At 43.7% G+C, this 24,630-nt stretch overlaps 1 protein-coding gene across 1 annotated transcript in view; it reads left to right on the top strand.

The window, feature by feature from the left end:
• Window positions 1–24,630, top strand: part of NEK7 (NIMA related kinase 7) — a 227,255-nt gene that overhangs the window by 51,337 nt on the left and 151,288 nt on the right. Inside the window, 1 exon segment of the mRNA XM_029063357.1 lies at window positions 19,229–19,313. Coding sequence (XP_028919190.1) covers window positions 19,257–19,313 — 57 coding nt within the window. The 5' untranslated portion in view covers window positions 19,229–19,256.

A 24,630-nucleotide genomic window follows, 5' to 3' on the forward strand; every position in this document is an offset into this window, starting at 1 on the left:
GTGGAAAACTGTCCCTGCTGGTGTCACTTTAATGATAATAATAATAATAATGATATTAAGTGCTATGTGCCAGGCACTGTTCTAAGTGCTGGGGTGGATACAAGCAAATCGGGTTGGGCCCAGTCTCTGCCCCACGTGGGCCTTGCAGCCTCAATCCCCATTTTACAGATGAGGTTATTGAAGCCCAGAGAACTGAAGTGACTTACCCAAGGTCACCCAGCAGACACGTGGTGGAGCTGGGATTAGAACCCATGACCTTCTGACTCCCAGGCCTCTGTTCCATCCACTCTGTCATGCTGCTTCTCTAAGCCTCAAAATGCTTCACATGCCTCAAAATGGTGGACTGCAGTTCCTTGGGGTTGGGGGCGGGAGATAATGTTTGCCACCATTCTGGACAGAGAGGAGGTGGAGGAAACCCTGAAGTGGATCTGATCTGGTTCCCTGGGAGACATCTTGGCCACCTGGGGCATTTCCATGTGTAACTCTGGTTCCCCGTAGGCCGCCACCCCTCCGGGACCAGGACGGGAGGCGGATAGGCACCCCTTGAGGGTAGTGTCAGTAGACAGGGAAAGAGAGGTGGCTGTGGAAGGGGGGGAGCTGGTCTTACTGGCATGTCCCAGCTCCGACCCCATGTTGCTAGGCTGCTAACTAATGCAGCTTAAACAATTTAGGCAGCATATAAAACAGCGAGATACTGCAGCGGCTTATCCGATAATCTTGAAGGACTTTGCCAAATAAACGGGTCGTAGATTGAAATGACGCCAGTCCTTCGGGTTTTATCAGGAGGATGTTGATCAGTTCTCCCTGTGTCCTGAGGAGCAATTAAGAGGAGCGGACTTCAGTTGAAGTGACTTTTGGGAAAGAGTACAGTTGAACGTAGTGATAAAACACAGTAATGGACTACCAAGAGATATCGCTATCCCTGAAAACCTTAAAGAAAGATGAAGTCACTATCTGTTGGAGGTCCCAGTCGGTTCTTTTGTAACACAGGGGTTGCATACTTGAAGCACCCTGTATTTAAGACTACCTGCCTTTGTGCATCTGTTTCTCCTAGAACACAGAGCTTGAGTTCTTGCAGAATTCCATGTTAAGGAAAACTCATGCTGCAGTTAATAATAATAATGGTATCCATTAAGCGCTTACTATATGCCAAGCACTGTTCTAAGCGCTGGGGTAGATACAAGGTAATCAAGTTGTCCCACATGGGGCTCTCGGACTTAATCGCCATTTTACAGATGAGGGAACTGAGCCCCAGAGAATAATAATAATAATGGTGGTATTTGTTAAGTGCTTACTTTGTACAAAGCACTGTTCTAAGCGCTGGGGGGGATACGTGGTAATGAGGTTGTCCCACGTGGGGCTCCCAGTCTTCATCCCCATTTTACAGATGAGGTAACTGAGGCCCAGAGAAGTGAAGTGACTTGCCCAAAGTCACACAGCTGACAAGTGGTGGAGCCAGGATTAGAACCCATGACCTCTGACTCTCAAGCCTTTGCTCTTTCTACTGAGCCACACTGCTTTTCTACTGAGCCATGCTGCTTGGCTTGCCCAAGGTCACACAGCAGTTAATGTGGCAGGTCCCATGCCACGCACACCTTTTCTTGCCACTGTATCACTGCTGCTGGTTGAATATTCTCTAATAATTTTCTAGCCAAAACATGCCATGAAAGCACAAATGACAGAACCAGGTATACGTGAGCCTTTCCCCGCAGTGCACGGACATGTCCAGTCACTTCTTTTGCCGCCACACTGCATTCTGTCTAGTAAGACATGTATGGCTGGAAGAACATTCCCTCACTGTGTAATAGCAGTCTGTCCACAATGCAGAGTGGAAACAGGGCTGATGGGAGAACTGGGAGAACTGGTTGTTAATTTAGCTATTTGCTTGCCTGGCGGTGGGAGCTGGAATCGTGCGGTCCCTCCTGCTGCCTTCTAGCTCTATGATTCTGTGATTTCATCTAAATTCCGAGGTCCCGTAATCAAAAGGTTCCCCCCTTTCCCTCAGCTCCTCCCCCCGCCCGTCCCATCCCCTCAGCACTGTACTTGTCCACTCAACTGTATATATCTTCATTACCCTATTTATTTTGTTAATGAGCTATACATCACCTTGATTCTATTTATTTGCTATTGTTTTAGTGAGATGTCCATCCCCTTGATTCTATTTCTTGCCATCGTTCTTGTCTGTCTGTCTCCCCCGATTAGTCTGTAAGCCCGTCAAAGGGCAGGGACTGTCTCTATCTGTTACCGATTTGTACATTCCAAGCGCTTACTACAGTGCTCTGCACGTAGTAAGCGCTCTATAAATACTGTTGAATGAATGAATGAATGAAAGGTTCAGACTGAATCAGGGTCCTTAAAGGATATCGTGGTGAGTGTCTTGGGGAAAGGGTTGTGCAACCTGAAAACCGATTTCCGGATAATGCAGTGGAAACAAGAATAATTGCCTTCATCCATCTCCTACAACATCCTCATTTAATTTCTGGGTAATAAAGATCTCATGGCAAGTCTAAGATGTCCGTTCCATATAGCAGAAACTTTCTTTTTTCAATGTCAGGATGTGGAGAACCTAAAACTGAGTTCACAGGCAAGACCCATAACAAGAATATTAGGCTCGACAGCTCCAACATGATTTGATAATCGCAAATAACGCTTCCATAAAGAGCAAACTATGGTACACCCCCATAAAAATCTGGAAACGTCCTTTCACAGCATGATTTATTTTTAAAGGGGAAAGATCAACTGTTTGGAGGAGTGTCAGGTATCCAAAACAGGTCTTAGAGGACTATTAAAAAGTAGAATAGAGTCATTATTGCTGTAACGTGTTAGTCGTGTAATTTAAGAAACTTGTGGTGTGGGAAACGCACGTTAGAGTATGCCCGCTGTCTCCACTTCCTCTCTCCCAGTTCTCTCCATGATCCCCTCCAATCTGGCTGTCCTCTCAAAAGTCACCACTGAACTACTTCTTCCCGAGAAGCAGCGTGGCTTAGTGGAAAGAGCCCGGGCTTGGGAGTCAGAGGTCATGAGTTCGAATCCCAGCTCTGCCACTTGTCAGCTGTGTGACTGTGGGCAAGTCACTTAACTTCTCTGTGCCTCAGTTCCCTCACCTGTCAAATGGGGATGAAGACTGTGAGCCCCACGTGGGACAACCTGATTACCCTGTATCTACCCCAGCGCTTAGAACAGTGCTCTGCACATAGTAAGCGCTTAACAAATACCAATATTATTCTTCCCAAATCTAATGGCCCCTATTTCAATCTCCTCAGATTCCCAACTGTGGACCACCCCCTTTTCCTGTCATCTAACCTTGGCTTTACTGATACAGTCCTTTCCTGGTTCCCCTCCTATCTCTCTGACCACTCTTTCTCAGTCTTTTGTTGGCTTCTTCTCCTTGGCCTTCCCCCCAAGCAGCATGGCCTAGTGGCAAGATCACCATCTTGGGAGTCAGAGGTTGGGGGTTTTAATGCCGAGTCCGCCACTTGTCTGCTGTGTGACCTTGGGCAAGTTACTTCATTTCTCTGTGCCTGAGTTACCTCATCTGCAAAATGGCGTTTACGATTGTGAACCCCAGTTGGGGTAACCTGCTTTCCTTATATCTACCCTAGTGCTTAGAACAGTGCTTGGCACATAGTAAGGGCTTAACAAATATCATAATAATATTATTCCTCTGGACTCAATTCTGGGTCTCCTTTTGTTCTCCATCTTTTTGCACTGCTTTGGAGAACTCATTCTCTCCCATAGCTTCAACAACTATTTGTTTTCGGATGATTCCCAAATCCACCTCTTCAGCCATGATCTCTCTGCTGCAGTCTCTCATTTCCTCCTGACTTCAGGATATCTCTACTTGAATGTCCTGCAGATTTCAAACAGAACATGTCCAGGGACATGTCTTTCCCGTCTCTTGTAGGCAGCACTTCCACCCTCCCTGTCTCACAAGCCCGTAGCTTTGGCATTATCCTTGACATCTCTCTCATTCACCCCGCATCTTCGATCTGCCACCAAGTCCTGTCAGTTAAACCTTCACATCGCAAAAATGCACCCTTTCCTCGCCAATCCGAACTCTGCTGATCCAAGCACTTATATCTCCCCTTGACTACAGCATCGGCCGTCTCACTGACCTCCATGCCTTTTGTCTTTCCCATTCCAGTCCGTACTTCGTTTTTGTACAAATCTCTTCAGTCCATGTTTCTCCGCTCCTCAAAAACCTCCCGTGGTTGCCCAGCCACCTCTGCATCAAACGGAAACTCCTTAACGTTGGCGGTGAAGCATTCATTTAACTCACCTCCTCTTCTCTTACCTCATTGATTTCTTACTACAATCCAGTCCACAAGCTTCACTCCTCTAATGCCAAAGTACTCACTCTACCTCGGTACCAACTATTCATTCAACAGTATTTACTGAGCGCTTACTATGTGCAGAGCACTGAGCTAAGCGCTTGGAATGTACAAATCGGTAACAGATAGAGACAGTCCCTGCCCTTTGATGGATTTACAGTCTAATCGGGGGAGACAGACAGACAAGAACAATAGCAATATGCCCTTGTCCTCCATCTGGTGCAGAACTCACTCCCTGACAGGCCACCTGTCTCCACACCTTCAGAACTTTATTCAAATCCCATCTCCTCCAAGAGCCTTCCCTGACTAAGCCCTCATCTCCCTAACCTCTCCCTTTTGTGTCACCTATGCACTCGTATCATTTAATTACTTGGTAGTCACCCCTCCCTCAGCCCCACAGCACTTCTGTACATATCCATAGTTTGTTGTAATGACTGTCTGCCCTCTAGACCGTAAGCTACTTGTGGACAGGGAGCGTGTTTACCGACTCTGTTGCATTGTACTCTTCCTAGAGTTTAGTACAGTGTTCTGCACACAGTAAGTGCTCAAGAAATTCATTTATTCAATCATATTTATTGAGCGCTTACTGTGTGCAGAGCACTGCTAAGCACTTGGAAAGTACAATTCGGCAATGCCGTCGATTAATTGCTCGATAGTAAACACTAATTAACAGGAATTAATCAGAGGGTAGGTTGTAAGAACTTGTCTGTTGGGTGACTTTGGCCTAGTGCTTGGCCCTCTGGACAGTGCGCTTGTAGGCAGGAAATGTGTCTACCAACTCGGTTGTATTGTACTTTCCCAAGTGCTTAGTACAGTGCTTTCCACACGCTAAGTGCTCGATAAATACGATTGATAAGTAGTTACTTAACTTCTCTGTGCTTCAGTTTCCTTATCTGTAAAATAGGGTTTCAAGAACTGTTCTTCCCTCCTACTTAGACTGTGAGCCCCTTATTCATTCAGTAGTATTTATTGAGTGCTTACTATGTGCAGAGCACTGTACTAAGCGCTTGGAATGTACAAATCGGTAACAGAGACAGTCCCTGCCCTTTGACGGGCTCACAGTCTGATCGGGGGAGACGGACAGACAAGAACAGTGGCAATAAATAGAATCAAGGGCAAGAACATCTCATTAAAACAATAGCAAATAAATAAATGGGATAGGGACTGTGTCCGACTTATTATCTTATCAACTGCGCTTGGTACAGTGCTTGGCACATAGTGCTTGACAGACACCACTATCATTATTATGATTCTCATCATTATTAGTATGCCATCAACATTAATCTCTTTTAATACAAATTCTCTGTTACCTTTAGCAGGATGAACAGTCATGCTTCTGGTTGTTACTTTATTAGATATCAAAAAGTTACAGAAACACAAAGAAACATCAAATATTGTGCAATACCGTACAGGAAGGCTGAGGCAGGGGCTGGAAAATATAGCAGCATCTTGACGGTTTTCCAAACATATGTGCCCAACTGTTTCTTCCAACAGCAAATCGACTTGCACCAACTTGTGGCTTGTGTTATACCCAGAGCTGATTGGTGTTGTGGGAAGAATGTTTCCTAATACTTCCATTGCGTTACATCCGAATCATGTGTTAAAACCCCAAATTTTAGCAGAAATGAATGTAAAATGAAGTTTTCTTTCTGCTCTGGACTATCTTCTCCCTTCCAATCAATCAATCATTGTGACCTTGGGCAAGTCACTTCACTTCTCTGTGCCTCATTTCCCTCATCTGTAAAATGGGGATTGAGTCTGGGAGCCCCATTTGGGACAGGGATTGTGTCCAACGCTATTTGCTTTTTATCCACCCCAGCGTATAGTACACTGTGCCTGGCACAGAGTAAGCTCTGTTACCGATTTGTACATTCCAAGCGCTTAGTCCAGTGCTCTGCACATAGTAAGCACTCAATAAATACTATTGCATGAATAAGCATTTAAATGCCACAGTTATTATTATTATTACTGGTATTTATTGAGCACTTACTGTGTGCAAAGTACTGCACTTGGGAGACTACAATATAAAAGAACTAGTAGACATTTCCTGACCATAGCAAGTCAACAGTCTAGAGGGGAAGAAAGACGTTAATATGAATAAAAGGAAACCCACTGAATAAAAAAAGTTCAATCTTAAATCTCTGTCATGTTTCCTGAAAACATGCTTGCAAGAATGCATGCTGGGCTTTTTTGTAAATATCCCTTTTGTAACTTCCTAAAAGGTTCCAGTGTCCATAAAGAGTTGGGGTCACTGTACTTGGATTCCTATCAGTCAGTGGTATTTATTGAGCACTTGCTGTGTGCAGAGCACTGTCCGTAAGTACTTAGGAGAGCACAGTGTGCCCCATGTGGAAGAGGAACTCTGTCCAATCTGATTATGTTGTTTCTACGCCGGTGCTTAGTACAGTGCTTGGCACATAGTAAGTGCTTAACATGTATTATAATAATAATAATAAAATGCAACAAGAGTTGGTAGACTCGTTCTCTGTAAAGATTGAAGTATTCAGGGCAGAGGGGGGTTAAGTAGGGGCGGAGAGGGGCGCCAACAAAGATGGAGCCAGAGTGGATGGTTTTTAATTCTACATTGGCGCTATAGAAGGGGATGCTGCCTCTTGCCTGCTTGCCGGAAGTTCATTCAATAGTATTTATTGAGCGCTTACTATGTGCAGAGCACTGTACTAAGCGCTTGGGATGAACAAGTCGGCAACAGATAGAGACGGTCCCTGCCGTTTGACGGGCTTACAGTCTAATCGGGGGAGACGGACAGACGAGAACGATGGCGATAAATAGAGTCGAGGGGAAGAACATCTCGTAAAAACCGATGGCAACTAAATAGAATCGAGGCGATGTACAATTCATTAACAAAATAAATAGGGTAACGAAAATATATACAGTTGAGCGGACGAGTACAGTGCTGTGGGGATGGGAAGGGAGAGGTGGAGGAGCAGAGGGAAAAGGGGAAAAAGAGGGTTAAGCTGCGGAGAGGTAAAGGGGGGATGGCAGAGGGAGTAGAGGGAGAAGAGGAGCTCAGTCTGGGAACGCCTCTTGGAGGAGGTGAGTTTTAAGTAGGGTTTTGAAGAGGGGAAGAGAATCAGTTTGGCGGAGGTGAGGAGGGAGGGCGTTCCGGGACCGCGGGAGGACGTGACCCGGGGGTCGACGGCGGGACGGGCGAGACCGAGGGACGGTGAGGAGGTGGGCGGCGGAGGAGCGGAGCGTGCGGGGTGGGCGGTAGAAAGAGAGAAGGGAGGAGAGGTAGGAAGGGGCAAGGTGATGGAGAGCCTCGAAGCCTAGAGTGAGGAGTTTTTGTTTGGAGCGGAGGTTGATAGGCAACCACTGGAGTTGTTTAAGAAGGGAGTGACATGCCCAGATCGTTTCTGCAGGAAGATGAGCCGGGCAGCGGAGTGAAGAATAGACCGGAGCGGGGCGAGAGAGGAGGAAGGGAGGTCAGAGAGAAGGCTGACACAGTAGTCTAGCCGGGAAGTGGGATTGCTTAGGACAAAACTGCAGATCTTTCTGTTTTCCCAATGGGAAACTTGTTATCCCATGGTGTTGATAGTTGATCTTTCTGGCTCCAAATTTCCTGGTGGTACCTCCTTTCTTTCTCCCCAGAAAGAGATGAGGCAATTAAGAAGTAGCATGGCCTAGAGGAGAGCGCACGGCCCTGGGAGTCAGAAGGGTCTGGTTTCCAATTCTGGCTCCACCACCTGTCCGCTGTGTGACCCTGGGTAAGCCACTTAACTTTTTTGTGCCTCAGTTCCCTCATCCAAGCCGCATAGCGTAGTGGATAGAACATGGGCCTGGGAGTCAGAAGGTCTCGGGTTCTAATCCCTGCTCTGCTCCTTGTCTGCTGTGTGGCTTTGGGCAGGTCACTTCTCTGTGCCTCAGGTACCTTATCTGTAAAATGGGGATTAAAACTGTGAGCCCCATGTGAAGACAGGGACTCTGTCCAACCCGATTTGCTTGTGTCCACCCCAGCGCTTCATATGGTGCTTAGAGAAGCAGCGTGGCTCACTGGAAAGAGCCCGGGCTTTGGAGTCAGAGGTCATGGGTTCGAACCCCGGCTCTGCCACTTGTCAGCTGTGTGACTTCGGGCAAGTCACTTAACTTCTCGGTCCCTCAGTTACCTCATCTGTAAAATGGAGATTAAGACTGTGAGCCCCCCGTGGGACAACTTGATTCCCCTGTGTCTACCCCAAGCCTTTAGAACAGTGCTCGGCACATAGTAAGCACTTAACAAATACCAACATTATTATATGGTGCGCGGCACATACTAAGCTCTAAACAAATACCACAGTTATTATTACGTGGGACATGGAATGCGTCCCAACTACTTAGCTTGTATCTACCCCAGCATTTAGTACAGTGCCTGGAACATACTAAATGCTTAACCAATACCATAAAAAAAGATTAGGTAGCTTCAGCTTCGTCAATCCATCTTACTAGTTACAAGGGGCAGGAAAGGAAATGGTGGGTTCATTCAAGATGGCATGATTCCCCCGGTGTAAGTCTTTCTTGACGATGTCGCTGTCAGCATAAGCAATCCAGATGCCAGCATACACCAAATTCCAGGGAACTATATATATCTATGTGCATACTAAAGAGGAAGGAGTTGTTTTCTGCGTTGAGTCTGAGCCCTGTAATTTGCCTTACAGAGCACAGAGGTGGTTTATGCGGTAATTGGGTGATGGGATTACATCCAGGAGAAACCCATTCAGTCAGTGGTATTTATTGAGCACTCACTATGCGCAGAGCACTGTACTAAAAGTTTGGGAGAGTACAGTGTAACAAAATTAGCGGGCACGTTTCCTGCCTTTAATGAACTTATGGTCTACAGGGGGAGACAGACATTAATATGAATAGATAAGTAATTTATGAGATATAATTTAAAGACGTAAACATAAATGCTGTGGGATTGGGGGTGGGGTGAATATCAAATATTCAGAGGTCACAGATCCAAGTGCATGATCGATGTGGGATGGGAAAAGAGGGCTTAATGGGATAGGCCTCTTGTCCCCTCTCTTTTAGGGTTGAGGATTTTTCGGAACTGCAGCACCTTTTTCATTCATTCACTGAGTCATATTTATTGAGTGCTTACTGTGTGCAGAGCATTCATTCATTCAATAGTCTTTACTGAGCACTTACTATGTGCAGAGCACTGTACTAAGCGCTTGGAATGTACAAATCGGTAACAGATAGAGACAGTCCCTGCCCTTTGACGGGCTTACAGTCTAATCGGGGGAGATGGACAGACAAGAACAATAGCAATAAATAGAATCAAGAATGGAGAAGCAGCATGGCTCAGTGGAAAGAGCACGGGTTTTGGAGTCAGAGGTCATGAATTCGAATCCCAGCTCTGCCACTTGTCAGCTGTGTGACTGTGGGCGAGTCACTTAACTTCTCTGTGCCTCAGTTACCTCATCTGTAAAATGGGGATGAAGGCTGTGAGCCCCACGTGGGACAACCTGATTCCCCTGTGTCTACCCCAGCGCTTAGAACAGTGCTCTGCACATAGTAAGCGCTTAACAAATACCAACATTATTATTATTATTATTATTAGATAAATAGAATAGAATCTCACCCCCACTGGAAGCAACAGGTCTGAGCCTCAGCGATCACTTTGGATGGGAAACTCTCACCAATTTGAATTAGGACTCACCGGTCCAGAGCACTGTACTGAGCGCTTGGGAGAGTGCACTGTAACAATAAACAATGACGTTCCAGTTTACCTCCCTCCTTCCTCCCCCATCTTCCACCCCCTCAGTTTGACATAAATGCACTTCCCTCCCCACCCTTTCCAAACAGAAACTAAAGTCCTTACGTGCAAATGCCTGGAACAGTCCAGGTAACTGGAGAAGGTAGATTTAAGTGACTTCTGATTTCCTGACCATCGTGGCCAGCTAAAATGAAAACGTGGCCGGGATTCATCAAGTCCAGTAGGTGTGGACTCGGCCAGACTGTGGTGGCGGTGAGTCTTCAGCGGGGGACGGCAACGGTGGGAAGAAATGAGCTTGTAACCCCATCTGCGGTCTTGGCCTGCGACTGCCTGGCCGAGTTCCAGCAGCGGCTCCTAAAGGATCTGTGCCAGGATTTTAGCCCGGCCAGCGGTCACTTAACCTTCCTCCTGTTGTCGGGGCTGTGCCTCTGCTGGGGAGCCTGTAGGTGTGAATTCTTCCGTCTCTGTGAACATGGCTCTGTGTCTGGACAGGAGCTGTTGAGGGGGTTGCAGACAGGAAGATCTTGGGAGGGAGGACCCAACTCGGAGTAAGTGAGCGGGGAAACCTAATAATAATGATAACTGTGGCATTTGTTAAGTGCTTACTATGTGCCAGGCACTGGTCTAAGCGCCCTGTTGGATACAAGCAAATCGGGTTGGGCACAGTCCGTGTCCCACCTGGGGCTCACTAGTCTTAATCACTATTTTGCAGCTGAGGGAACTGAGGCACAGAGAAGTTGTCACTTGCCCAAGGTCACACAGTCGACAAATGGCAGACTAAGGTTGTCGTGGGCAGATAATGTGTCCGCTTATTGTTATATTGTACTCTCCCAAGCGCTCAGTACAGTGCTGTGCACATAGTAAGTGCTCAATAAATGCGATTGAATGAATGAATGAGAGAATGGTTTAGAAACCCAGTCCTTCTGACTCCCAGACCCACGCTCTATCCGCTAGGCCACGCTGCTTCTCTATCTAGGAGACCTAGGAAACCTAGGAAAAAGAAGAGTGGTATGGGCCCAGGAGAGGAAGATTAGAGAGGTCTTTGGAAGCAGGGATGGAGCTGAGGGACGGTTTCTGGGGGAGGGGACGGGGGGACCTTAGGAAGGTATTTGAAGGGGCCAGAAAGAGGAAGGAGAGGAGAATCTGGAGGATGCAAATAAGGGAAGAAAGGATGTGTCTTGGGGAGATGGGGTATTTCTTGTACATATGTGTTTTTGCAGATATAACTAGAATTATGTAAAACAAATATAGACCCAAACGTTAAGCAAGTCTGTTGAATGTAGATCCTGGAGAGAAGAATGGTGAACATTTTATTGCATAGAATCTAAATCTACTAAAACCTTAGGTTAATCAAAGTTACTCTCTTGGTTGTGGTCAGGTGGGTGTGAATGAGCCCAGGTTAGACCTTTGTAGGATTGTATGTGGAATGTGTGTCATTAAACAAGTTTGAACAGGGACTCTGGTATCAATCAAAAATAAATCTTGAGCAATATTGAGGAATACTGTGCTGTGGGAGAGTACTGGATAATTACTGGACTTGGTCACTGACCTCAAGAAACTGAGCCCATTGTGGGCAGGGATTGTCTCTATTTGTTGTTGAATTGTATTTCCCAAGCGCTTAGTACAGTGCTCTGCCCACAGTAAGCGCTCAGTAGAACTCACAATCTAGTGGGGGAGGCAGACATTAAAATAAACTACATATAGGGAAAAGGAGTAGAATATAAAAACATGCATTTAAGTGAATGTGGTTGTGCGAATATGCAGACACTTAAGTGTCAGTAGAGAGGATATAAGGTCGTGAGATTAGATATTAATTAGGAAGAACTATCCTGGAGGAGCTGAAATTTCAGAATAGCTTTGAAGATGCTACGAGCCAAATAATCTTTCAAGGAGGGGGAAGAGAGTTCCATGTAGGAAACAGGGTGTGAGCTCCCCAAGGGAGTGAGTCTAAATTGAGAAGAGAACGGGACCCATGGCTTGTAGGGAATTGGCAGAAGAAGTGCTGGTGAAAAGGACTGAAAGGGATTGGCAGAGAGGTAAAAGAGGAAAAACTGGAAAGGACTGTGTGAGAAAAACCAAGGTTAATCCCTCTAAACTGTAAACTCATTGTGGGCAGGGAATGTGTCCGTTTATTGTTGTATTGTACTTTACCAAGCACTTAGTACACACAGTAAGGACTCAATAAATATGATCGAATGAGCGGAGTGGCCCATAGTGTCAAAGGCAGTTGAGAGGTTGAAGAGGATTAGGATAGACTGCTAGATTAGTCAGTTAAATTAGGCAAGAGGAAAACGTTGGTGATTTTGGAGAAAGTGCTCTCAGAGGAGTGAAGGAAATGAAAATCAGATTGCAGAGAGTCAAGGAGAGTGGTGGAAGAGAGCGTAGACAACTATTTAAAGGAGTTGGGACAGAAATAGGTGGAGGACAATGTGGCAATAGCTGGATAATACAGTGGGATCTGGAGAAGGTATTTATTTTTTTTAGGCTAGAGGAGTCACGGAGTGTTTGATTCCCCTATGCCTTTGATCACACAGTGGTATTTTTTGAGCATTTTCTGTGGGGAGAACACTGTACTAAGGGCTAGGGAGAATACAGTAGAATAGGCAGACGCCATCCCTGCCCACAAGGAGATGACAGATTAAAGGAGGTGACATTCATTAAAATAAATTACAGATGGATATGTATATAAGTGCTGTGGAATTGGGAGAGGGGGTGCTTAAGGGGTACCGACCCAAGTACATAGGGGATTGCAGAAGGGAGAATTTAAGACAGGGAAGACCTCTTGGAGGAGATGTGATTTTAACAGGGCTTTGAAGGAGCGGAGAGTGGTGGTCTGTCTCTTATGAAAGCAGAGGGAGTTCCAGGCCAAAAGGAGAATTTGGGCAAGGGGTCTGCGGACAGAAAGATAAGATCGAGGTACAGTGAGTAAGTAGGTTGTTAGTTCATTCATTCAATTATATTTATTGAGCGCTTACTGTGTACAGAGCATTGTACTGTTCGGTGTCAGAGGAGTGAAGCGTGCAGTTTGGGGTGTGGTAGGAGAACGAGAAGGTAATGTACCTACTACAGTCATTCATTCCTTCATTCAGTCATATTTATTGAGCACGTACTGTGTACAAAGCACTGTACTAAGCGCTTGGGAGGGTATAATGCAACAACAGACACTTTTTAAAAACTCATACACTCCGCTCCTCTAACTCCAGCTGCTCACTGGGTTCCAATCTCACCTAGCTCACCGTGGACCCCTTGTCCATGTCCTCCCTTTGGTCTAGAACTCCCTCCCATGCTCCACATAGGTCAGACTACCTCTGTCCCATTTTTAAAGCCTTATTAAGGTCACATCTCTTCCAAGATGCCTTCTCCAGTTAAGCCCACATTCCCCAGCTCTATCCCCCATCTGTGTCATCTATACACTTGAATCTGCGATCTTTGGACATTTGATATTTGCCTCACCCTGAGCCCCACAGCACTTACGTGCATATCTATAAATTATATACTCTAATTTATTTATTTATGTTGATGTCTTTCTCCCCCTCTGGATGGTAAACTCATTGTGGGTAGGGAATGTGTCTATCACTACCAACTCTGTTATATGGTACTCATCCAAGCACTTAGTACAGTGCTCTGCACGCAACATATGCTTTATCAATACCATTGATTATGATGATAAAGCAGCGTGACTCAGTGGAAAGAGCCCGGGCTTGGGAGTCAGAGGTCATGGGTTCTAATTCCCATGCTTGTCAGCTGTGTGACTTTGGGCAAGTCACTTAACTTCTCTGTGCCTCAGTTCCCTCATCTGTAAAATGGGGATTAAGATTGTGAACCCCATGTGGGACAACCTGATCACCTTGTATCCCCCCAGTGTTTAGAACGGTGCTTTGCACATAGTAAGCACTTAACAAATACCATCATTATTATGATGATGATGATAATGATGATGAAGATAGAAGGCGGAGAGGTGATAGAGTGTTTTAAAGCCAGGACTTTCTATTTGAGGCAGAAATGGATGTACAAATATTAGAGGCTTTTGAGGAGAGGGGACAAATGGACTGAGTGTTTCTTAGAAAAACGATCCAAACTGCAGAGTGAAGTGTGGATTGGAGAAGGCAGAGGTGAGAGGAAGGAAGGTCAGTAAGGAAGCCGATGTAGCGTGGCTTAATGGATAGATCCTGGGCCTGGGAGTCTGAAGGACCTAGGTTCAAGTCCTCCCTCCACCACATGTATGCTGTGCAAACTTGGACAAGTCACATCACTTCTCTGGGCCTCAGGTACCTCATCTGTAAAATGGGGGTTATGAGAGTAAACCCCATGTGGGACGGGGACTGTGTCCAATCTGATTAACTTGTATCTGCCCTGGCACTTAGAACAGTGTTTGGCACTTACTAAGCTCTTAACAAGCAGCGTGGCTCACTGGAAAGAGCACGGGCTTTGGAGTCAGAGGTCATGGGTTCGAACCCCGGCTCTGCCACTTGCCAGCTGTGTGACTTTGGGCAAGTCACTTAACTTCTCGGTGCCTCAGTTCCCTCATCTGTAAAATGGGGATTAAGACTGTGAGCCCCACGTGGGACAACCTGATTCCCCTATGTCTACCCCAGCGCTTAGAACAGTGCTCGGCACATAGTAAGCGCTTAACAAATACCAACATTATTATTATTATTATTATCGTTGTTATTATTAATTATTACTAGGGAAGTCCCTGAGTCAGCGTGACAGTGGTATGGGTGGAGAGGGAGAGACGGATTCCAGATGTGTTGGGAAGGTAGAACTGACAGGGTTTGGTAACAGACCAAATATATGTTGAATGAGAGAAATTTGCATTGTTCTCTATCAAGCACTTAATACAGTGCTCTGCGCACAGTAAGTGTTCAACAGATACCATTGATTGATTGTTTGAAAGATGAACTGAGGATAGTGCCAAGGTATGGACTTGTGAGACGGAGAATGGTAGTGTTGTCTACAGTTAGGGGAGGTCTGGGAGAGGACAGGGTTTGACTGGGTTTGGTTGGGAAGATGAGGAGTTCTGCTTTGGTCCTGGAAAGGAGCTAGCAGAGAGTGAGTAGTTGGAAGATGGTGATGAGGAAAGGGAGAAAAGCGCTCCTTGTGTTTTTCCAAAGTGAGAAAGGGATTGGAGGCATAATAGTGGAGGTAGATTTTGAAAGGAGGTGGGAGAGCTCTTGTGAGGTAGTGGAGGAGGATGACAGAATTGATCTGGAAGTGATGAAGGGGAGGTGTTTGGGAGCTCAATACCCAGTGGTTTCTATTTTGTCAACAAAGTCGTTGGCAAGGTCAGAGGCAGAGAGAGCACAGGGAAAGAGGTCTTTCTCTTTTTTCCTCCCACCAGGGGTGGGAATCTATGCATCTATCATAATCCTCGGGGGTTGTGGCTAAACAGTTTTTAAATATGACATGTTCAAGGAAGTACTTTACTATGAAACTCAGTCTGATCATTCATCTAGGGAGTTTATACCTTTTGGGTGCTGTCATAAAAAGCATTATCCATGCTTCCCTAGAAAGGTATGGGTGTGAGCTTATAATTACATTTTTATTGCTCCCTGCATATTTTTGCAATCTACAGTGAACCAAGTCTGGATGCAGGATATGTGAAAAACATTATACAGCTCCCAAGAATTGCCAGTTTTGGCCTCAACGGGCTTCCGAACTAACAAGGCCTGACTGCTAAGTGTTTTGGAACAAACAGCAGCTGCCAGCAATTTTCCAGTTTTATTGCTCTGCTTATGGTAATATTTTTAGAAATCATAACGATTTCTAAGTGTTCCTGCTGGCGGGAATTCAGGGCTCTTCTTGGCACTCTACAGATGATCGAGGAAGATTTGATCACTGATCACCTAATATTAATGTAATTACATTTCCCGTGGCTAGCGTCACCATCTTCTCCTTCTTAATATCTCTGGTGAGTGTAGAGATATTCCAGGAAGAAAAAATAGTCGGCTTGCTTGCCCAGATGTGTAGCAGGGTCTACCCTTCTCAAGTCCCCGATTAACTCGATATGGCAGATATAGCTGACTAGCCTTCACACTCAGGAAGGACAAAGCAGAAATTCAGAAGTGGAAAGTAAAGTCAGTATAGTGGGCGGATTAACCACCTAAAGAGAATGGGTAGACAACACCACTGGGAAGATGCTAGCTGACTCAGTCAAATGGAGATGTAAGGTTGAGGTCAGGAGCACATCATTTCTACTGAATGGCTACTAAGGGGCCAAGAAAAATATTTAGTGCAGCTCTTGAGATTTCAGTCAGTGCCAAGTATCAGTCAACCGTAAGCCTTTCACGGTTTCCTTTCATTTTCTCAGGGCAATGTATGTATAAAGATTAACAACTTCTGTTCGGTAGGCCACTAGCGTCACGGAAATAAAATAATCTCCAACTCTTTCGCCATTATTCGGCTTGTTTTAGCCGCTTCTGTCAACGGAGAGTGGCCCATTTTAATCTGAGGAGAAAAAAAAAATAATCTCTCCAGTATTTGTATAGCTGAAAGCTTTAGGAGGAACTAAAATAGGATCCGACAAGATCTGCAACTCGAGAAGGGACTGCTGTTGATGCTAAAACGGGTTTGCTCGTACTCTTACAATTCTAAGAGGTAAAGTGATTTTGAAAAACTACTTTGTAGTAGTCTGTCTTTAGATTGATACCTTTTTGGTTTTTCTGGCAAATCACTTTGGATAATTGCTTCACTGAAAAGGATTTCTTAAAGTTAAGGATTTCGAGAACACTGTGAAGGCATAATTCTTCCAAAGGAGGATAAATTGTCATGCCACACATTGTGATCGAATAGAGTTTATTTTGTTATTTAACAGAAGTTGAAGATGGAGTAGTGATCCCTGAGAAATACATGCTTTGGCTGTGGCTTTCTCCCAGCTTCCTTTATTCTTTCTTTGTTTCAAGTGTTCGATAGTTCATATTTTTGTGTGTCGCCTGATTGCTAAGGATCTGAAGGAAAATATTTTTCTTTCTAACTAAAAGCTCATTGATATTGATCCAAGAATTTGAGAACATGATTGTGTTCTAAAATGCTGATAAAGAACAAAATCATGTTTTCAAATGAAGTAAAATCAAAATGTATCTGTTTTTACTGGTCATATTTTTATATGCATTTTAATTTAATTAAATATGTATTGAAGAACCTAGGTAGTAATTTAATGAGAACTAGATTGATATAGATTAAGAACCTAGGTAGTAATTTAATGAGAACTAGATTGATATAGATTAAGTATTTCACTTAAATATTTATCGCTATTTTATTTTAATTCTTCAATGGGATTTTGTATTGTTTTAATTTTCATTTTGACTCCTGGATCAAGCTATGACACTTGCTCTCCAGTTGCTAATTCATTCTTTTATAGACAAAACCCCTGGCTAGGAAGGTTTATGTTGAAAGATTTTTAAAAGTTAAGTTTGACATTAATTGAATTCCTGGGATTTGAGCAGTATACTACTGTGTAGGAGTTGTGGATTTATTTGTTCCTCCAAAATGAGATCGATTAGTATTTTTGAATCAAGGAGAACAAAGTTAAAATTAAATTATTGAAACAATAGTGTTGTAGAGTTGTCCTTAGGTTGTGGTGAGCTGACTTATCTGAGATTAATGAATTTAGCAAGCCTTAAAATTGTGAAATGGGCAATGGTGTTCCAGTAGTCTTTGAGAGGTATTATTTTTGTCCATCTTTCTCCCTCTTCTCCTTTTCCAATTGCATTTCGAAGCCCCCAGTTGAATGAAGGACAGTGATTGGTTGAAGATGTTCTTTCATTGTTGAGGGTATTTTTGGTAGTTAGTTGATTTTTCACTGTTGCTAATCATTGTAATCCTTGTGGTTGGAATTAGTCATGGTAAATCCAGTAAATACTGATTTTTGTTTTACAGTTTCTGTACCCTCAAGTGGCCAGATGTTTTTGTTTAAAGCATATCATTTGAGGTTTATGTTACCTAGTTCCAAACATTTATTCTAGACCAGACTTTTTAACTGGGCCATGTTTTTATTCAATTACCTTATTTTGGGCTTCTGAAAGCATTCTGAAATTCTGGACTTCAAAGCAAAAGTTTGTGCAGTAATTAATGCTGAATGTTTTTTCATATATCCTCAGTGCTTCATTCACTAAAACAAAAGAAGAAATGATTACTGATTACCTCAAAAACAATTTTTCCAAATTGAGACTTGTTCAGATCATGGCAAAAAGGCATCTGAATATGACAAAAATTGGATGGACATTGTCAGAGATAATGATTTTCTGGAACAGTCTCAGCCCTAATAGTTTGGTTATCTGGCTTTCTACTGTAACAAGTATAATATCTTTATTTGAAAATATAATTTAATTTCTTCTTGTTATATGGCATTTTCAGTTTAATAGTGTTAGATTACCTAATATCACATTAATTTTAACAATAATAATAATAATAATATTGGTATTTGTTAAGCGCTTACTAATGTGCCAAGCACTATTCTAAGTGCTGGGGTAGATACAAAGTAATCAGGTCATCCCACATGGGGCTCACAGTCTTAATCCCCATTTGACAGATGAGGTCAGTGAGGCACAGAGAAGTTAAGTGGCTGGCCCAAAGTCACACAGCTGACTAGTGGTGGAGCTGTGATTAGAACCCACGACCTTTGACTCCCAAACCCGTACTCTTTCCATTAAGCCATGCTGCTTCTCATGTTTTGCATTTTCCACTTGATCCTTTATAGATGGGTCATCAAAACACTATAGATAGCAATAGAATAGAAGTTTTCATTGAGAACATATGTAGGTACAAGACTCTGCAACGTAGCAGATGTTCAGTAAGTGCTGCTACTGATAATTTTATTTGTGTCATCCCTGTTGGTAACAGTGGGTGAATCTGTGTAAGAAATGACACTTCCAGCACTTGAACTAGACACTGATTGTCAGTGGCCCATCGTTTTGCATTGCTCCAAGGGAAACTACAGGTTTCAGTTCAGCATATCCAATAATTAAATGGACTGGTAGACTTTTGAGAATCAGGTGCCTTAAGATTAGTTGTCAGGAGTCATTTCAGGTGGGTTCTCTTTTTAAATATGTTATTGAAAGGCGAGTATTCAGAGGGTTCTTTTGCTTCAGGAGTAAGCAGACTGATTTATTTTCATAATTGAGTTACTCAGGATACTGATAATTTGATGAACGGGCAAATGAAATATATTTTTATTTTTTTGCAGACTCTGAACTTGCCTGTTGGTTAATAAAATGGATGAACAGCCACAAGGCATGCAAGGCCCACCAGTTCCACAGTTTCAGCCACAGGTACTTTATTTTGAATTAATGTAGAAATATTCAGTAGAGAAGCCAATATAACGAAAGCCAATTTTGCCGGTCTGAAGCACTCAAGGAGTTTTTTTTGTTTTAATGGTATTTCTTTAGCGCTTACCATATGCCAGGCGCTGTACTAAGCACTGGGGTAGATTCAAGTTAATCAGGGTGGACACTGTCCATGTCCCACCTGGGTCTCACAGTCTTAATCTCTATTCTAAAGATGGGGTAACTGAGACACAGAGGAGTTTAGTGACTTCCTGTAGGTCACACAGCAGACAAGTGGCGGAATTGGGATTAGAATCCAGATCCTTCTGGATCCCAGGCTTGTGCTCTACCCACTAGGCCACATGGCTTCTAAGGAATGTAATGAGTTGATAAGATACTACCAATGTCATTATGATTTTAAATCATATTAATGTCATCTAGACTCTTAGCTCACTGTGGACAGGGAATGTGTTATATTGTTATATTGTACTCTCCCAAGCACTTAGTACAGTGCTTGGCACACGGTAAATGCTCAGCAAGTACTATTGACTGACTGACTTGGCTGAAGCACCATTTTGGAAAAAGTGAAAATAGCATTGGTGTCTCGATCCACATTATCCTTCAATACGTAAGTATCCCGAGCAAGGTGTGATTTTGGGGACTACAGCTGCTTCCAGAATGCGAATGCTTCCACCTGCCTTTTGTCTTCTAGCCGACTCCAGGTTAGCTGATGCTTCACGTGACGTCTTGTACAACTGTTATTTCACCGTTTCTGTCTTTTTGTTCTTCTCCCTGTTTTCTGTGCTTCCACGTTACTCGGGGAGGAGGGAGAAATCATTTTTGGAATCTATTTACGTACACGTATCTATATACGTGTAAGCACATATGGAGATGTGTATTAGTTGGGCAGGGACTCTATATTGATAGGAAATAATTGGATATGCAGATTTTAATAGGCAGTTGTTCCAGAACCAGAACCATAGATGTTGGCTGTTAGCAATCCGTGATTGGTTTCTTTTACAGAGATAAGAAAAGAGAGCACAATTTGCTACTCTTCAAAGATGTTACTGTGATTTTCTTTCTTTTCCTTCATTTTTGCTGCTTTTACTGAAATTGTACTTATAACAAAGACCTCCTTTATGTTCTAATAGAATATTATCCTTGGCATTTTTGTATTTTTTATTTTCCACTTAGTCTGAAGTAGGGCGTATTAACAAAATATGTAGTGGTGCTTGTGTGAATCTGCCCTTGTCTCTGCCCCGTCCCTACTCCTCCCTTTCACCCTGACACTTCTCCTGTTCATGCTCCTGCTACTTTAATTTCAAGATCCTCTCTCTCCCCCAACTGTTCTGATAGCTCCATGCTTCATTGGCTCTCACTGTTTTCTTTTTTTGTTCTGATTCTCATTAAGCAGATACTCTGTGCCAAGCACCGTACTGTGCTACTGTAGAAACAACATGGGGTAGTGGAAAGATACCGGCCTGGGAGTCTGAAGGTTCTAATCCTGGCTCTGCCAATCGTTGCTGTGTGACCTTGGGCAAGTCACTTTACTTCTCTCGGCCTCGGTTACCTTGTCTTTAAAATGGGGATTGAGATTGCGAGCCCCACTTGGGACAGGGACTCTGTCCAACCCAATTTGCTGGCTTCCACCCCAGCGTTTAGTGCCTGGCACATAGTAAGCACTTAGGGACTGTCTCTGTTGCCGAATTGTATTTTCCAAGCGCTTAGTACGGTGCTCTGCACACAATCAGTGCTCAGTAAATACGATTGAATGAAATACCACAATTATCAATCTTGTTATTACTAAGTGTTGGAGTTGATACTAGATTATCAGGGCAGAAACAGTCCCTGTCCCGCATGGGGCTCTCAGTCTAACTGGAACGGAGTAGGATTTAACCCCCATTTTACAGATGAGAAAGCTGAGGTAGAGGAAAATTAAAGTGACTTGTCCAAGATTCACTCATTCATTCAAAAGTATTTATTGAGCGTTTACTATGTGCAGAGCACTGTACTAAGCTCTTGGAATGTACAAATCGGTAACAGATAAAGACAGTCCCTGCCCTTTGACGGGCTTACAGTCTAATCAGGGGAGACGGACAGACAAGAACGATGAGAGTGAATAGAATCAAGGGGAAGAACATCACATTAGAACAACAGCAAATAAATAGAATCAGGGTGATGTACATCTCATCGACAAAATAAATAGGGTAATGAAAATATATACAGATGAGCGGACGAGTACAGTGCTGAGGGGAGGGGAAGGGAGAAGGGGAGGAGCAGAGGGAAAGGGGGGAAAAGAGGGTTTAGCTGAGGAGAAGTGAAGGGGCGAGTAGAGGGAGCAGAGGGAAAAGGGGAGCTCGGTGGGGGAAGGCCTCTTCGAGGAGGTGAGCTTCACTGGAGGAGGTAAGCTTTAAGATGCAAGATCCCATAGCAGACAAGTAGTAGAGCCGGGATTAGAATATAGGTCCTTCTAATTCCCAAGCCTGTGTTCTCTGCACAAAGTCACATGCATCTAACCCACTGGCCTCCTTCTTCTTTTCTCTCCTGCTTTCCCTAAGCCATCTCCTGTTTCTGCCCCCCACCCCAGCAGCGTAGCTCAGTGGAAAGAGCCTGGGCTTTGGAGTCAGAGGTCATGGGTTCGAATCCCGGCTTTGCCACTTGTCAGCCGTGTGACTGTGGACGTCACTTAACTTCTCTGTGCCTCAGTTACCTCATCTGTAAAATGGAAATTAACTGTGAGCCTCATGTGGGGCAACCTGATTACCCTGTATCTACCCCAGCGCTTAGAACAGTGCTCTGCACATAGTAAGCACTTAACAAATACCAACATTATTATAATTATTAGAACTCCCAATCACCTTTGGGATCTGTCATGGAACTGTCTTGGTTCCTGCAGCTGTGACCTGAATGGAGACCTCTTCTAAGGTATTTTGATTCTTAAAATGGGTGACACCTACCTCTATACGACGCTAGCCTCTAGCCGAAGTAATGATAGGAGTAATAGCCAAGATGCATGCCCCACTCCATGGGTATGGTGGGGAAATGGCTCCCACTACAGTGTAAGACCTAAACTACCATACCTACTCATCTGAGGAGTCTGGTCATCCACCAAACAATCAATGATATTTATTGAGCATTTACTACGTGCAGAGCACTGTACTACTCTCTTGGGAGAGTACAACAGAAATAGCAGGCTTGTTCCCTCCATGGCCTATAGGAAGATCATGAGCCTGGGAGTCAGAGGACCTGGATTCTAATCCTGACTGCCAATTGTTTGCTGTGTCACCTTGGGCAAGTCGCTTAACTTCTCTCTGCCTCGGTTCCTCAACTTTAAAATGGGGATTAAATGCCTATTCTCCCTCCTACTTAGATTGAGCCCCTTGCAGGATGGAGAATGTGTCCAACCTAATTAACTTGTACCTACCCCAACACTTAGAGCAGTGCTAGTCAAAACCCAAAAAACGGAATAAGACCTTACAAGCTAGAGAATGAGATTCCATTAAAGGCTCAAAAAGCTACAAATGATAAGTCTCTGGCCCGTTTGCCCTTCGATATCTGTTCCCATGCAGTCCTCATTCTTTCCTGAAATCCCCGATCCTTTCCCTTTCATGGTCAGAATGAAAAGTAATCACATTTATTAAGTGTGTACTGTGTGCAAAGCACGTTATTAAGCACCGGGAAAAAAATCCCACGTGAAAATTACACAAAGTCCCTGGCCTCCGAGGGGCTGACAGGGGCTCACAGGCCCACATTTTAAATTCCATGCCAGCTTCTTGAGTATTTCATCAGGGGTATCCCAAAGTCTCCAAAGACATCTAGTTGTGGAGTTATCTCAAATTTGTCCGTTGAGGTGAGCAGCACCTTGGATGCTTGGCATCTCCTGTTAAATGTGTATCTAATGGAAGGTAATGGAAGAAGCCGCCTTTAAAAATTACACCACCGCCGTGACGATTTGGAAATTCACAGTTTTTTACAGTCTCGTGTTTCAAAGGGAAAAGAAAACACTTTCATTTTGCCTCCCACTGACACGCCAACTGGGAAAGGTCGGCGTGGCGGTAGGAGGCAGAAATGAAAGTAATTGTTTTCCTATGAGACGGTGGGCTGCCGCACACTATAAATTTCAAAATTAGAAGAATCATTCTGCATTTCCTTTCACACCGTTCCCAGGGTTTGCCGATCCCGTGTGTGTTTGTGGAGGGGAGCCCTCGCCCCGTTGGAAATGGGCAAGTGTCACCCCAGGTTTGAGCTGCCGTGGCAAGGCGCGGGAAGGGAAAAGGTTTTCTTTTCCTTTTTGCATTCAGGCTGACGGTGAGAGACAGTGAAAGAAAGATTTCCTGACAAGGGATATGGGAGTCACTGCTTATTAAGTCTTTGAAAACCGTTGCCTCTCTCAGTGACATTATTTTAAAGCCCTCTGAACGAACAGCCTCTGCTCTGGGATGGCAATCTCTCCTTGTTTTGTTCCACGCCATTGGCCTGAATAATAGGGGTGATGTGGCAACATATGGTTAGTCGAGTGACTCTCTTACTTTTGTAATACTAATAGAAGGCTGGCTGTAAACTGAATAAGCCAAGATTGGAATTCGACATTTTAAGTGTCCAAATACCAGTTCCCTTCTATAATAGCGAGTGATTTATATATTCTTGGCTTGTCCTTTCTTTTTTTATTTAAAGATCAAAACCTGTGACGGCGAGTCTAACGTTAGGAAATGACCTGCCCATTTCCCACAATGTTTCTAATGTAGTCTCTCGTCTGTAGCATAGGGATGATTTTATTTTGTTAGCTTTAGAAAGTAAGATTTAAAATTGTTTATCGATGTTTTAGTGTGTTATGTATAACTGTCCTGATTTCAACAAGTGAAAACATGTATAAAGTACACTGTAAAATAAAAATATGGCATGTTATTTCAGACAGGGATCACATAGCCAACGTTACTTCTTTTTCATTTTATTCTTTCACAAAACTAAGATTGTGAATTTGTCTGCTTCTAAAATTTAGTGGATTTTTTCTTAAAGTTGAGAAATATCAGCTTTGTCTGTCATTCTTTTTCTGAAAGTATCACCATTACTTATAGTGATAGCATATAATAATTATATTATTATTAGCATATAATAATATAGCATATAATATATAATATATAGCATTATATATAGATAGCATATAATAATATAATAGCATATAGTGTGGCATATAATAATCACCTCAGAGTTGTAGCAGAAAAAGGATTATTTATAATAATTATTATTATGCTATTTGTTAAGCATTTACTATGTGCCAGACACTGTACTAAGCGCTGGGAGGGATACAAGCAAATCAAGTTGG

The sequence above is a fragment of the Ornithorhynchus anatinus genome, chromosome 4 (genome assembly GCF_004115215.2).
Source record: "Ornithorhynchus anatinus isolate Pmale09 chromosome 4, mOrnAna1.pri.v4, whole genome shotgun sequence".
In the NCBI taxonomy this organism is placed as follows: domain Eukaryota; kingdom Metazoa; phylum Chordata; class Mammalia; order Monotremata; family Ornithorhynchidae; genus Ornithorhynchus; species Ornithorhynchus anatinus.